We start from the raw sequence: 16,066 nt of genomic DNA, 5'->3' as shown, positions 1-16,066 counted from the left end.
GTTTTCTTGGTTTTCCCCAGAAGAGGAGTCGAACAAGAGCGAGCACGAGCTCTATTCGATGACGGACAGATCTTTAATAATTGCAAGCATCGGCGGTTCTTATCTTCTTTTGTCTTTTGGTATGAGACACGACAGATGATAGTTGATGCAGTTACGTGAATCAATCTACATGCTTCGTGCAATGGTACAGAAGACTGGCGACAATGTCGAGACTGGTCTCCGAATTCTAAGCCAATGTTCAATTCGATTGCTTGGATTTTAACTTCGATTTCGAACTGATTTTGTCGCTCAAGACAACTTGCACGTAGGACCTACATTTGCAGACACAGCCACCTCGGCAGAAGGTGGGGCGATCCTCGTCAGGTTAAGAGCATTGTCAACTCGAACTCCCAAATGACAATTTTTTTTTATAATAATCGTCTAATTTTCTAGACACCTTATATGAGAAAAATCTTCAGTGGTTTCGAAAGTACTTGAGATTTCATATTACAATATATCCATGAACCAATAAGTCTAACTCAATTTCTCTACTAAATAATTTTTGCGCCGATATTATTCAAATCATAGTGTCTGCCACTCAGAGTAAATTTTAGAGTTACACACACTACCTATGGAATCACATATGATCTACACGTGGGCACAATAAGTTAGGTGTAATTAGATTTGTCAAAATGGATCATAAACTCATTTCTTAACTCATATTTAATGGGTTGAGTCATTATATGAGTTAGCTATATTCAGTAAGTGAGTTATAAATGGATTTGGAATGGAAAAACCTAAAAATATATGGGTATTAAATAGGTTCACAGTTTACACCTAATCCGCATTTATGATCGTTTCTTCACCCTCTACGAGAAAATAATGGACTCTTCGGACTATTCCAAGTTCAGAGAAGTCTTGGTGGACCCATAAGAAGGGCCCGACTTTACACTTTATTAAAAATATCAAGAAGTCTTCTTTTTTTCCCCATTATTTTTTATTTTTATTGATCTTGTAAGTTTAATCTGTTAGTTATTTGAGTATATTTTTCCTTGGTTGCATTTGGTATTGTTATTTCTATGTAATATTCTCATCTTAGTTCTTGTCATTGCAATCCATGGTCAGCATAAATCATCTTCATCAATATCTTATATTCCATTTAATTAAAATTTCAATTTATTCGTGTTATGTGTTGCTGAAATTTTATCAGTTCACTGCCAAGTACTAACTTTCTCTTAGTCTTCATTGTGAACCAATACAAAAAATTGAAAATTTTATGTAATGTAGAAAGCCAATTATTCTGCGTCTTATAGTCAAAATAGCGATTTTATCCAAATAACATATACACATAAAGAGCTTAAAGTGAGTTAAGTGGATGCATTTTCATAGGTCGGATTAAATATTGAAGTATTTTAGTAAATGGTTTGGGATAAATATGAGTCACTAAATTTGTATTGCATATAAATGGATCAAAATGAGTTAAATTGGTCAATTTGGGTTGGACCATTTCCAACCCGACCCAAACCCGATCCGACTCGATCCGCCCATTTGATGGCCCTACGCGTAATCCATGAAAATCAAATCATAAGTCTAAAGTTTAGAAATAGAAATAAGAAAAAGTTTTGGGGAGATGTTTTTGGCAGGAAGCATGAGTGCATGCACAATGGCATCGAGGCTTTTTTAGCTTGACAAGACCTTGAAGCACCTATAAATCTTTTGTGGGAATCTCAGGAAATTTGATCTGTGTGGAAATAACCATCGATGACTTTGTTGACTTGTGAACTGGGTTGGACAGAATGATGTCACTCTTTGGTTTTTTTTTTTCCACTTTTGTCGATCGAGAATTCCACCCACAAAAGTCATCATAAGTATTTTGCTTCGAATTAGCTTTTAAATACTTAAATAAACAACTGAGAAAAAAATAGTGAGAAAATCACTTCGAATTTCGTAATTATAATTGACGAGTTACAAATATGAACCTATATCACCACATGTATTGGGTTAACTTTCTCTAACCAGAGACGGAGGAAAACGCAGCCCTTTGTTATTATTCAAAGTCCAAATGGTCAACGGATGAATTCCAAGATTAAGCAAAAAAATAAAAAGTTAAAATCAGTTAAAATAGATATTAGTGAAAAGAAAAACGTCCTTACCAAAAAAAAAAAGAAAAGAAAAACGAAAAATGCTCCCAATTTCGTGGTGATTCTATTTATTAAGGACGTATCTTTCTTTAACCAATTTTTTTAGTTGATAGGTTACAAATATGGATATAAATAACTGTTAGGTGTACTTATTTCATTGAAAACTAAATGATAAAAGAAAACATTTCCTATGGAGATCATATTAAAGAAAAATGATTAGTTTTCATTTGTTTTGTGGTTTAGAGAAAGTGATTTCCTTTTTATTAGAAGGGGAAGTTATTTTCCCCCGACCTATGTTTGTTGTTTTTAGTCAAATGGAAAATATTTTCCGTAAAATGATTAGTATCCTGTCATCGAAGCACCAGAAAGTCGAAAAAGAAAATTCGAAAACAGTTTTCTTTCAAACAAATAGACCCTTAATTTCAATATTAGCAATATTTTCATTAGTCCGCTTGTGTCAAGGTAACGTGCTTGCCCCATTTGAGATCTCCCCGATCTAACGATGAATTCACATGAATCGACTTCATGTAATTACAAGTTTTTTTACAATTAGGTTTTGCACTTCTTGGGTTCATCAGTGGCCCTAGCTTTCAATATTTTCGAATATATATATATCAATTGTTCTGTCCGTTCGATTAAGCTGATCCTACTTTTTCTAGAATCTGAATTACATATTTCATCAAGTTTGAGTAAAACCATATAACAATTTTGAAAGGTTTTGAGTATTTTCTGTTCAATAAAAGTAAAATTGAGTGAGCACAAAATTAAAAAGCAATTCCGAAAAACCGCACATGCTTGAACAAAAGTCAATGGGAAACGTTTCAGAAAAGTCGAGATGCGACAAAAAGAACACGCAACGTTGCCAGAGCAAAAGTCAAAACAGTAGTCGGATGGAGATATTCGAAGGTGCAATGGATTGGGTAATTTGTTTTGCTCCGCACGCTGTTTCGATTAATATTATCTCGATCAATTCTTCACCGTTGATGTTTGTGAATAAATATGCATCGACGATTGAGATAGATCGAGACGTTTATGGAAGTACATCGCGTGACGGAGAATCCGCATCGCAAAAGGATGGGGCCTGCTTATCTTCGCTTGCTGTGGGAGGGATGTATGGACCACGGAGGTAGGTAGAAGCAATGGATGGCATGATGCCAAGACAATCATACGAAGAAATTCGCTTATGTATTTTCAAAGCATGTGATATTGGCGGTTCAACAATCATCGAATTATATGAGATCTCACGTGAAATGCACATGAATTTGCCGTGTAAAGATACACGAAAGTTATGAGACGATGGTCCTAGACAAAACAGTAGTCTAATATTCAAGTACGCCAATGTTTTTCCTCACCTGTAAATTGACATTTGGCCTAAAATTAGAGTGTGAAAACTATAAAATTAAAAAAAAAAAGTGAAGAGACTAATCGAGGGAGCTAGAGAGAATTGAACACAGACATCCTACATATCATGTAGAGTTAGTGAGATTATGGTCAACTGATTTAATTAAAGCAAGTTTAAACGATCATATGAATGCATGATTTTTAAATGCTTTAACAGGATGTTATTCATTTAAGCCAAGTCGAATCGTACTCAAACTTGACTCGACACAAACGCTCAGAGTTTGATACTCGATTTGAACTTGCTGTAACTTGATATTTCAAAAGCTTTTAGCTTGATGACGAAGTTCATTACACTTGAAGCTTAAGTTAAGCTTCAAGAGCTCAAGCTCGGTTTTAACTTTTGCAAGTATAAATCATACTTGTTTTTTGTAATGGTAGTACAACAAAGCTAGTAAAAAAAACCTAGGCTGATCAGGCAATGGACCATCGAAAGCGATTTGAAATTTAACTGACACTCAATCGATGCAGCGGAGCTATCATGGGACGCGCCAAGAGTGATCAAAATTTCCCGATATCCGATACTGCTCCAAGCTATAAAAGCTAGCCTGAACAAGCAATGTACAATCGAATGCAAATGCTGTGCACGGGAAGGCTCTTCCATGGCCTTCTTCATGGCTAAAGAATAGAAGCAAGAAGTATCAAACCAGCTCAACCTGTAAATTCTCCATTCATGATAACAGTTTTGGGTCCTTCAGGAAGGAGATGGACGCTCTCGTTCAGCAAAAGGGATGATACTTTAACTAAACTTGTGAAAACCAAAATCTGCTGTAAAAGACATTCAAACCAAAAGCGACCAATAAACTGGGAACACTTCCATCGAGGACACTCGATATGCCTATGAAGCCAGTTCAACAAGGGACTAGCATGAATATTATTCTGCCGCATTTTTTTCTCATAATTCCCCATCGGGGTTACGTGAATTAATCGATACAGTCCATGTGGTAAGACCAATAAGAAAAGGAAATTCTTTTTCGTGATAACTTAACGAGTAATAACTGAATGAAACTATCAAAAGGTAGGACGAGAAGTTTTCAGATGGGGGAAAAGACAGTAGCTAAACCTTGGTCCACAGTGATTAAAAGCCTATCGTATGCCATCATTGCTTTGTGCTTGGACTTAAATGTTCCATTCCCTTTAGCCAGAACTTCGCCATCCGTATCTATGATGCCTTCCTTGGTTGGGTCGTCAATCCGCGGACCGGGTTCCAAGACAAATGCTTTTACCTGCAGCATAGGATGAACAAATATCCTTGCTTACGTATTCTGCCACCGTTTCACAGTATGAGACACAGTTACTTAGAGTAATTGTACAGAACTCGAGCCTTGACAATAGATAAAGAGAAAAGCGCAGGAGGAATCAATTCATGGGAGTTTCTAATTCTTCAGAAGAATAGCATACCTTGATATAAATAACATGAGGTGATTTGACATGACCTCCATTATTTAGCTCAGTCATCAGTGATAGCAAAGACAACCTCGGGCAATCCCGGATAGCAATTAAGTCCAAGCAGCCATCAGATAACTGTGGCAGTCCAAAGAATAGGATTGTCATTTTTTGTCCTCAATCATATGAATCTTAAAAGAAGATTTGATAAATAAAAAACCAGTGAGAAGCTAAGTTATTTATGACCGACTCGAACATACCATAAATCATGCACGTTCAACTTACATCTCGACTGTCTTATAAAGTATCTACACGTCTAGAAAAACATAAGATGCACTTTAAAGTTTAAACTGATCCCATGCATTCCAGATCGAAGATATACCTTCTATTGACACATGAAGTGGATTGTAAAAATGAACTTGGGTCATCTAGAACAGTATGCGAGATATGAACTACTCAATGTGAGACGTGGTATCATGTTCATTGAACTTCCTGCATACATGTTCCGTGTTTTACTTTTAATAGTGTTGAATATTATCATCCATATATACACAAGAAAGGAGCTCCTTCTTTGACAATGCAAATAAAAGCTAGACCATTTGTACAGTAACGTCAGCATGTTTTGCTCAAGCAGTGAGACCAATCAATCTTCAATTTGGTGCTGTAATAGGCATGTGTGCACACTTGAATGGTTTCCCCTCTACCTTAACTGTGCTTTCTTTATGCTATGCTCATAATATGTGATGATGCAGCTCTTATGCAAAAGAACTTGTGAAGATGTACACTTTGCACACTGATTGGGAGTTTAATTTGTATTCCTAAGGAAGCTAATAAGAAGTTTTAAATCCCAACCTTCGCATCAGGTGCTGCCATAGTGTCTTCAGCTCCCCAAGGAACATTATGCAGCCAGATAGAAACAAATGGGCCATCAATACTTCTCCAGCTTAATTCCTCCAACTTAACGTCAGGTCCTTGGTAACCTTGTCCTTCAACCTTAGCTGAGCTTCCTTCACTTTTCTTAAAGACAATGTCCTTCCCAGCAAAGTTGCCACTATAACTAGTAGGCTCCCCATGAGTTTCATATCCAGGAGCAGGCACAAAGGAAATGCGCCCGCTATATCTTCTCAGATGAAGTATACGTTGAAGTGCCTACACAAAAATCCATCAATATCAAATACTCCAGCGCTCGATGTTACAAGAAGAACCATGCTGATTTAATGGTGGCAAGGATTTAAATCAGGGAAAAACCTAATAAACTTGGGAAAATATATTGGACATTTATGCTTGAGATATATAACACGAGTAAGTAATAATTGGTAGCTTTATCTCCCATTAAGTTCTCTAGCAACAAAACATGTAGACCAGAGGATTCAGGGATAGCAGGTATTGACTACCAACAATATTGCAGGCCCATTTTATCATCTGTAATTGTAAATCTTTGAAGAGCATATAATAAAAGCTCAGAATAATGGAATTGAAGAACTCTGCATCGGATGTGCTACTGAGGGAAAGTGTTTCACTAGAAAGTACTACATGCAATCACTGCATCTAACTTCATGCACAAAAGTCCTCTATTATCTTTTTTATTTTGCCAGTTAAAAAGTCCTCTATGATCGAGTAGCATAGCAAGTTAAACATGAGCTATGAGCTACGGGACTGAAGTTCAATCTGGAGGGAGAGAGAGAGAGAGAGAATGGGCCAAAACTTACATAAAAATCCATACGAGCACTTCCCATCCATCTATACTTCTCAGATTCAATATCAATGTCTGCAACAAGACCTGAAATGAAAGAAATGCATTCATAAAAAGATCATAAGCCGCCGATATAATGTCCCTTCTGCCTCTTTTATTCCAAAAATGATGAGCTCAATAACAGGGGCCACAATGCATGCTAGTCCAACAATAAAACTTTTCACAGCGCCGACATAATCAAGAAGTCAAAGCTCTTTTGGAGGCGAGAGTGAATGGAGCTTAAGACAGCTCTAGATTACATCCTGTTATTCATTGTCAGGACTGAGTATTTGCATTATGAAAAAATACTTAAGAGAGAAAAGGGCAAAAAATTGTACGAAAGATAGATAACCTAAACCTAGTACATGATCACATGAATTCGGCATACCCCAGGCAAGCATCAAAACACTGAAAAATTTGGCATCCCCTTGCTTGATGGTGGCCACGTCCAATGATTTCTTGTGTCCTATGAATAATCAAACCACAAATACCATTAAAAGAAAGATCAACTAGTTTAGATCGAGAAAAATAAAAAATAAAAGAAACAAAAACATCAGGGAGTGAAGAATCAAGCAAGGCTACAATGCTGAAATGCAAAGATAACAAAAACATAAAACCCAACCTCTAATAATGGCAAGAGTAGCGTAAGATGCTGTACATGGTTCACCAACAGAATCCAAAAGAGACTTTACCATGCCATTTCCAGTACCTGTGTAGAGCCACATGTTGGATGCAGGACCAACACATCCAAGATCCATGTCAAACAAAAGAAAGGGTAGAAATCCTGGTTTTTGTTAGTGCAAACAGTGCCCTCAAAGATGTTACTGATTAAACATGAAACCCACCATCGAAAGTCTCTTGAAACAGAAAGAGTGCTATTTTTACTTAAGCATAAACTGTACTATCCATCTAGGAATGATGCTATGAAACCCTAATCCTTTCTTCAATTACTATACTTGACAATATAGGAAAAGAACAAACCTGCAGGAACCATTCCAATTGGAACTTTCATTGCAGCCTCCCAGTCCTCTCTTTCAAGCAATCCATTTACTACCTACTAAAAGTTTGAGAACTTTGTTACTGAAGAAAATAATAGGACAAACACCTAAGAACAATCCACAATATTGTTAACTACCATGTAAGACACATAATAATAAAATCATTGTGGCGCCTAAACAGGTTAAAGGCTGTGAACTACCTTCAAAGAAAAGTTGATAAATTGCATCCATTTCATACAAGGTCTCCGACCATACCAAGAGTTTATTATGACATCTAGTATCTGCACCTAGTTAACTAACCTCAACTAAGATTCCATCTCCGCTTACACAGACAATACCATCATACTTTGATAGATCCAGAGAACGAGCGACTTCCTTTGCATGCAACTGGTATTGAGTCTCTGAAATTGCAGTGAAAAACTTTGCATGAGCAGTCAGTTAATATGAAGCATAGCTGTAAGAACAGTATTCATTTGCATCAATGACCTCAAACCTTTTATGTCAAATTGAATTCCCGCATCCTCAAGAAGAGGTTTTACAACATTGGCCAAAGTCTTGGGAGCCAATTTCTTTCCTCCAAAAGGATTTAGTAGTATTAACAACTTCTTTGGACGGTCTGTCAAAAAGAACAGAGGTGAATAAAAGCAACTAAAGAAAAACTAGCGCCATTCTGAAACAGAGTGCATCTTAAAGGACACTAGCATTATACCCCCTCACACCACACTGCTCCTCATTGATTGCCTAAAGCCAAAACTTTTTCGAGCAACACAGAGTAAAAGCTACTGTTGCACACTCCAACTTCTTCCTCAAACCACTTCTGTCCATCGGGCATGCACGGAACTGCAAACTTAATGCCCTCTTGTAGTTTGTACCAATAAGCCATATAATGGGGCGTCTTAATGCACTTCCTTCGATGATCAACGAAGTACCATGTTGGCCAAGAACAGAAAACCACAAAAGTAAACGACATTTGCAAAATTAGACAACCTAAGACATCCATTTGCAACTCCAAGTCAGCCTACCATAACACTCCAACAAGCTCTCTCAACAAGACTCGGATATATTCCAAATTGAATAAGGACACCGACGGGCCGCGTAACTTAAACGCAACGGCGCAATCAGATCGCATCGCATCGCTGTATAATCCCTCCGGATTGAAGCAATTCAAATGAGGCAACGCGGTCAACTCGGCAACATCAGAGACACAATTCGCAGGTTTCTACATCATTCCTACGTTCCCAACATCAAGCAAACATCGGCGAGTTACCTAGCGAATCCATGCAATCCCGGAGCTTCTCGCACCAGAGCTTCTTGGACTCCTCCGACAGCGGCTCGAACACGTAGTCCTTCCTCGCCAGGCCGCCCCTTCTCCCGGCGCAGCAGGCCCGGTCGCCGCCGTCGTCGACGACCGCCTTGATCCGTATCCTGGGGCCCTCCGCGTCGAATCCGAGCACCTCCTTCTCGACGCTCAGGCTCCGCTGGCGTCCGCCGGACCAGACCAGCCTCCCGTCGGCGGTCAGGGTCACCGGAACCACGGTGCCGTCGATGAGGACCCGGTCGGAGATCGCCGGGGGAGGCGGCGGCTGGCTAGTTTCGGGCCGGTCCATTTGCGGGTCGTTATTGGCGGACTTTCCCCGAACGGTGGATTATATTTCGGGTCTTGGGAGAGGAAATGGGATTCGCGTTGACTTTTGAACTACTCGGACGGGTTGTTGACACCTGTCACCGTCCAGGTTGGTGGTTTGTTGAGGTAAAGCTGCCAAAATGATTCATAAATTAATTTTTTAATTCGTATACCGATAAATGAGTCATAAATTAATTAATTATATTCTAAATGGGTATAAAGATAATATGGGTGTTAAATGGGTTATGGATGGATTGTAAATGGGTTTACGACATATTTAAACTCAACTCATCTCTCTCGTCCGCATTCTCATCTCATTTTAGATACGAGTTTTCTTAGATTGATATTGAAATGTTTTAACAATATGGGTCGGGTCAGGTATGGGTCATTAGATTTGTATTACATGTAAATGGGTCAAAGACTCAAAACGGATTAAATGAATCTATCTGGATCGGACCATTTTCGACCTAACCGAATTATTCATTTTTAGCAAAACATACGCACTCTAATATTATCCCAAATTTGAATTGACTCTGTATTTGTATTGAGCTCGATTTTGCTTGATTCTTGAGGTCACAATCCATCAGTTTGGAAAAAAAATTTGAAAATTTGACTCATCAGATGAAAAATATTGCGGATCGAAAATCTTCAAAACACAATAGGCCAAAGAGATAGCTAAGATGACCAAGGGTTGCCTTAAAGGGACTCTACAATGTTTTTAATGATATTATGGAAATTATATAATTGTATTATAGAGCATTTTTGTATTTAATGTAGGTAGTTGGTAGTTAGAGAAATTTGGAGTGCATTTGTTTCACGGAAAATGTAACGTTTTTGGAAAATGTTTTTCGGAAAATCATTTTCCAAAAAAATAGTTAATTTTCCTTTATTTGGTGATATGTGATCGAAAACATTTTTTAGTGTTTGGATCTCGTTTGGAAAATGATTTCAATCTCATGATTTTATCTCAGGCAAAAAAAAAATTTCGAATTTTTAAATATTTTCATTTTTAAAAATAAAAATGAAAAAGAAAATGTTTTCCTAATTTTTATTTCAATCCCTTCTTAGATTAGGGAATTCACTTTCCTAATTTTATACATGTATGTTTTCCTTGACTGGAAAATGTTTTCGGTTGACTAATCATTTTTGGTAAACAAAACGGGTGAAAGTTCGGAAAAGGAATTTTCGGAAAATATTTTCCCCGAAACAAACGCACCTTTGATCTCTATCGTCAAATAAGGGGACATCTACGATTGTAATTTTAGGGAATAAAACACTAATGATCCTATTTTGTCATAAATCAAACGATAAAGGCCACTCTCTCTTATTGATGTAATTGAAAACTTTTATTGCCTGATTCAAGTAAAAGAGAAATTTATGAGAGAGTAGCTTTTTTTAAGGAGAGTCAAGCAACTGAACGGATAATATATTTTGTTATTATTATTGCACTACATTTGTACTTTGAGGATAATTTTTGTTGTTGATGGTTTTATAAAATTCCAATGCATTTAGAATTGACAAAAAATGTGTTTGCAAATGTTTTAAATGGGTTGTCTTATAACGCAATTACAATTGCTATAATTTCTTGTCAACGGCTAATTACATCATATAATCAAGGAAAATATAATATTTTATGCAATAATGTTTCGAGGAGCATTTTCTTTTGCATTTGCATATTAATATGGATGTTTAAGAATTTTATTATCTACTTAACTTTGTCGTATTTTTAATTTTTTTAAGGCATCCTTTAAAAAATCATGCAATGCTGGCATTTAAAAAATTTGGACCAAGAGATTCACCGAATAAAGTGAAAGTTGAGCAATTAAAATACACAAATTACAACATAATGACACATATTTAAGTTATAAAAATGAAATGCACACTAAAACTAGTAGATGGTTCTCTTCGCTCTTACTTGTGCTTAGATTATTTTTTAAATAATAGTTTTTCAGTGCAAAAAAAGAAAAATACACAACTCATTAACACGATAGTTAATTAGCTATTTATGAAAGGAAAAGATGGACACCAATTTTGTTCCAAATAAAGAAAAAAAAAAGGAAAAAGCTCAAAAAGAAAAGAAGACAAGAAATAATCTTAAATCAAGAGTGAGCTCCACATTTATCCTTATTAAACCGCTTTCTCAATTTTTTGTGAGAGATTTTGGAAGATGCAGTAGCATTTCGAAATTAGTTCAATGTAGGTTTAGAGATGCTTTGAACATTTCTGGAATATAAATACAATTTTTTTTTTTCTTTTCAACTTTGCTCTCTTTCGACTTTTGTAATTTGGGAAATGTTCCCACCTCACATGATGTTGCTGGCAAGCAAGTTTGGTGCCGGCCAACCTCACCCGAGGTCACGGGAATTGAAGCGACGGTCGCCCGGGTTGCGTGACCTAAACTATGCTTGAATTGGAGAGCTAATAACGGGTGGAATTAGCTCGAGCCCAAAAAAAGTAAAAAAAAAAAGACAAAAATGAAAGGGGGAAATTAACTCGGTTCGAACCGGATCGGTTCAGTCCACGGCGATGTCTCTGCAGCTTTCCGAAGTCTGCACCAAGCACGGAAACTAGCGACCAACTTCCCGAACTTTAGTTTCGACGGCTTCCAAATCCTCTCTGCAACAACAGCTATCGTCTTCTTCAACTCGAGATCGCCAGGTACGATGTTCGCTCCGAAACCTCAATCCCATTGTCTCCAATTTCCGTGGAACTCCGGCTGCTTTCGTGATTTCCGACGGTCGTCGTGGGGTAGTGGGCGCTCGATCGGCAGTGATCCGAGAAAGAAGAGGAGGCTGCAGCATTCGGATTGGACGATTGAGGGACTTCGTGAATTACCCATTTGGCCCGTTCATCAGCTGCTTCGTGTTTTCCTCGCGAAAAGCCGACGGAGAGAGAGATTGCAATTGGTGATGGCGGAGTGTCCTTTGCCGTTTTGTTGTGGGATCATCTCTTCTGGATTTCTAAGAGAGAATTTTAGATTGCGGGTTTCTCTCTCTCTCTCCATGTCTGTAGTTGCGCAATAATGTCTTCTGTGTTTTATCAGCTGACGTGCCTGTGGATTGAAAGACTTGTACTGTGGGTTTTGCTAACTGGGTTGTTTAGATTTTGGAATGAAATGTGTTCTGGCTCTCTCATGTCCCTTGCTGCAGGTCGAAAAGATAGTCGATAATTCGTCACAATGGCGACGACTGCTTGTTTTATCATCGTCAGCAGGAATGATATCCCTATATATGAAGCTGAAGTTGGATCTGCTGTTAAAGTATGTTCTTCTTAAGACTATGGTGTGGGTCTTTGTTTTCGTTTCACCTCTTATTTTGCTGCTAATTGTGATGACAGTTTAGACTATGATATGATGTGGGTGCATATTTGTCTGAACTTCTGGTTGATTAATAGCAAACAACTAATGTGTTACAGCATACTCAGTAACTCGTCTTAATGTCGCATGATCGGCATGACAGTTTCATGCTATCAGTTGGCAAGGGAAGAAGTTTACTTTTTTCTTATAATCCGGGACAATTCGAGTTCAGCCTGGCCAAATGGATATTGTTTTTGAGTTCCTGTTTATGTGTTTTCTTTTCTGTAATTTGTTTATAAATTAGTTGTTTGTTAGACACAATAAAATTCTTTTTCCCCGATCAGAGAGAAGATGCGGCACATTTGCATCAGTTCATCCTGCATGCAGCTCAAGATATTGTTCAGGACCTCGCATGGACAACTAGTGCCATGTGAGTTTATTTTCTTTAAACAGTTGCGCTACGTTATCTCTTCATTGCCATGAGCTTCAATTTCTGCTCCATTAGATCCCTTTTGCAATTATGCGCTAGAAGTTTCGCTAAAAATTGGTTTTCATGCATCATGCAGGTTTCTGAAAGCAATAGACAGATTTAATGATCTTGTGGTTTCGGTGTACGTCACAGCTGGTCATATCCTTTGATAACAGCTATATATTTTCTTATCTGCCATTAATTCTGCTACTGCTGGCAGTTTGTTCTCCCTTCCCACCCAAAAGAGAAAGATTCTGCTACTAAAGCAGACTAAATTTACGCAGCTTTAAACTCCTCAATTGACTCCTCATTCTTTTGTCTCGACTCACGATATTTCTCTTGGTCATTCTGTTGCATTACTGACTGTATATGAATTCCCTTGACTCCTGTATCTTACATACACGATTTATGCTACTTCATGACTCACGTAACGATGATGGAATCAAGAGCTTTTTCCAAGAGGTTCATGAGCTTTATATCAAGGTAATAAGCTGTTCTTTTTTCCACTGAACTTTTTCCTTATGTTGATAGTTTCTAGTTATTTTGCATTTTCATTACTCATAGATTATCAAGGAATTTTCTTTCCTGTGTTTGGATTGTTGCAGTTTGATGTTAATTTCTATGGCTCATTTCTTTTTGAGTTCATTACTACTGCTGACAGTGTTTCTGGGAAGAGGAGACCGACATTTCTCTAAATCCTTTTGTCATAGTTTATTAAATGCTCAAATAGTTAGATAATTGAACCTGGGTTCTCAGTATTTCTGAATTATACATAAGGGTGTATTGACAAGTTGTTGGAGTTTGTAGAACCATAACTACTTCAAACTTTTGACGCCTTACTTGCACTCTTTCATCACCAGTAATATTCTTACTAAACCAAGTCCTTGAACTTTACTTTGTGGTCCATTTGAGTACCCATGGTTTTATAATATATAGGGGCCGTCCTTGAGTCTTTGACTGTCAATGGCCTTCCAATAGGCAATAACAACTACTGTCGACTCCTTTTGATTCATGTCAACACTCATACTATGGAACTTAACATTATATGGGATGAATCAGTTCAAATATGCATGCCCATGATTTCTTTTCACTTTCCTCACTTCATACTCTCATAGCCAATATTTGGCTCCTTGGTTAGTTACATATCCATATTTTCCCCCTTTTGCTGTTTTTTCTTCTTTCTTCTACACTGCATCTTGTACTGGCCTGGTAATTTTGCTCACAATGGTGACCTGTGAAGCATCTAAGTGTACTAAATCAAGGTTCTGACAACTCGTGCTTCCATGAGAACTTCTGAGGTAAAGCCCATATAGACTTGAGATTCACTCAATTATCCCATTGGCTGCTTCTCGCAGCTTGGTTGCCCTTAACCCATGATTATATATCATACCTTTGAGGTTTTATATTAAGCGACACAATTCCCTCTACTAATTGAAGGTCTGCAAGGATTCAAGATTCTGTGTGAGGGTTGATTGATGGAGAGGCCAATTGATGATATGACGTTAGTTTGGATATATTACCTTTTCACATAATGTTTTAGTCTTTCAAATTGTATTTGGTGCAATTGGGTGTTTGAAGACTTTATTGGTGTTCAGATGTGCGATATCCCTCTCTTTAAGACTGGCATGTGAAATTTCTATCTTAAAAAAGAGATTGCATTTGAATATCTTCCCTAAAAGATGATGAAAATTATTCCCGCAATCCACTAAAGATTTCAGTTTTATACGGCATCACTTTTACGGGTGGTCAGTTAGTGCGCTAATGGGGTAGAAATGATCTTAATACGCCAAAGTTACTGGACTCACAAGACTGCATTAGTAGCAATTTTTGCTATTTGATAGTTTGATTCAATTGAACAACCAAACTAATACAGGGTCTTGTTTGCATTTGTCCATTCTCTTTTTATTAGTATCGAATGTCACGATTGCATGCTCAGTTTTTCTGTGGTCACAAATTTGAAAAGGAGATCTTGATGTTACTGCCATCATCGCTGTGATGAATGGGTGAATCTGTGAGTTATTTTTCACTTCTCATTATCTGTATTCCTGATTTTGCAGATAATTCTGAACCCGCTCTATTTGCCTGGTTCCCGCATCACATCTTCACATTTCGATACAAAGGTCCGTGCTCTTGCAAGAAAATACTTATAAAAGCCACTTTCTGGGAACAAATCACTCATGGGACAGTGATGAGAATGCAAGATTTGACCACTAAGGACTAGTGGACACTCATAGGCTGTCATCAATTTCGCGCTTGCTAATTTCCTGTTAGGATGTGAGCGTGTTGCAGATATATGCTCGTGTTGTTGCTGCAGAATTAAAGCACTCGATATCTCATTTTGCTGATGGTAATATCATGGTTGGCCTGATTATCAGCAACGTGACCTGCTATTTCCTTTTCCTTCTTTTTCTTTCATTTGTTAGAAGACCACCCTGCCTTTTGTTCAAGGAAGAGAATGTGCTTTATATTTCTTATTGCTGATAACCTGCTATTTGTAAATTGGATAATCTGCGAATCGTAAATTGGACAGCTTGTAGGAAAAATGCATTGGGCGGCAATGATGGAATTTAGTGTAGTTTCCAATGGAAGCTTCCCTTTTGCTTTAGTTTCTTCCGTGCATGCACTTGTGCTAATCAGGACACATTAGATGTTACCAGCTTTTGGTGCACACGTGATTTGCTATGTTGTAGCCATGGTTATGACAAGCATTTGGAGCTCATGTGATTTTGGTAGTGTCATAATTAGAAAGTTCTTTCTAGCGAAATCGACTTGCAACACTAGCTTGTTCAATAGTTGAATAAAAGGCAAGAAATACTCAAGGGACCTATACACATTCGTGACGGGCTATATTGCATCAGTCCTCTCGTTGCAAGTCTATTTCTTCCTCTGGGCTTTGATGTGAGATGTAAGAGCCAATCGTCAGGTTGATGACTCTGTTTAAAAGAACCCAATCTCTTTCTTCTATATTCGGTATGTTCCATCATTGTGCTCTTGTTGTTGTCTATATCTGAGCCACCTTCTTAACTCAAATAGGACTTTTTGAT

General features: G+C 37.7%; 2 protein-coding genes across 3 annotated transcripts; one reads left to right on the top strand and one right to left on the bottom strand.

Annotated features, from left to right (window-relative positions):
* Positions 1-4,460: 4,460 nt before the first annotated feature.
* On the bottom strand, positions 4,461-9,303 carry LOC115687914 (sphingosine kinase 2). 2 transcript variants are annotated; one of them, XM_030613625.2, is made up of 10 exons: positions 8,902-9,303; positions 8,128-8,250; positions 7,935-8,035; positions 7,618-7,690; positions 7,259-7,345; positions 7,025-7,102; positions 6,614-6,684; positions 5,757-6,053; positions 4,920-5,042; positions 4,461-4,744 (listed from the first exon to the last, which is right to left on the bottom strand). In XM_030613625.2, exons 1-10 carry the CDS (start codon positions 9,239-9,241, stop codon positions 4,553-4,555), a joined length of 1,485 nt encoding a protein of 494 aa, XP_030469485.1. In that variant the 5' UTR covers positions 9,242-9,303; the 3' UTR covers positions 4,461-4,552. The 2 variants fall into 2 exon arrangements, with proteins under 2 accessions (XP_030469485.1, XP_030469486.1); XM_030613626.2 differs by lacking the exons at positions 8,128-8,250; positions 8,902-9,303 and having other exon boundaries at positions 7,618-7,693; positions 7,935-8,041.
* Positions 9,304-11,760: 2,457 nt separating this feature from the next.
* LOC115687917 (uncharacterized) lies at positions 11,761-15,506 on the top strand. The gene is made up of 6 exons (XM_056315691.1): positions 11,761-11,916; positions 12,408-12,517; positions 12,898-12,983; positions 13,120-13,184; positions 13,423-13,505; positions 15,080-15,506. Exons 2-6 carry the CDS (start codon positions 12,437-12,439, stop codon positions 15,170-15,172), a joined length of 408 nt encoding a protein of 135 aa, XP_056171666.1. The 5' UTR covers positions 11,761-11,916; positions 12,408-12,436; the 3' UTR covers positions 15,173-15,506.
* The last annotated feature ends 560 nt before the right edge of the window (positions 15,507-16,066 follow it).

Source organism: Syzygium oleosum, unplaced genomic scaffold (genome assembly GCF_021117445.2).
Source record: "Syzygium oleosum isolate NSW1041296 unplaced genomic scaffold, Sole_v2.1 Sole_v2.11, whole genome shotgun sequence".
In the NCBI taxonomy this organism is placed as follows: Eukaryota; Viridiplantae; Streptophyta; class Magnoliopsida; order Myrtales; family Myrtaceae; genus Syzygium; species Syzygium oleosum.
This window is presented reverse-complemented; position numbering and strand designations above follow the sequence as displayed.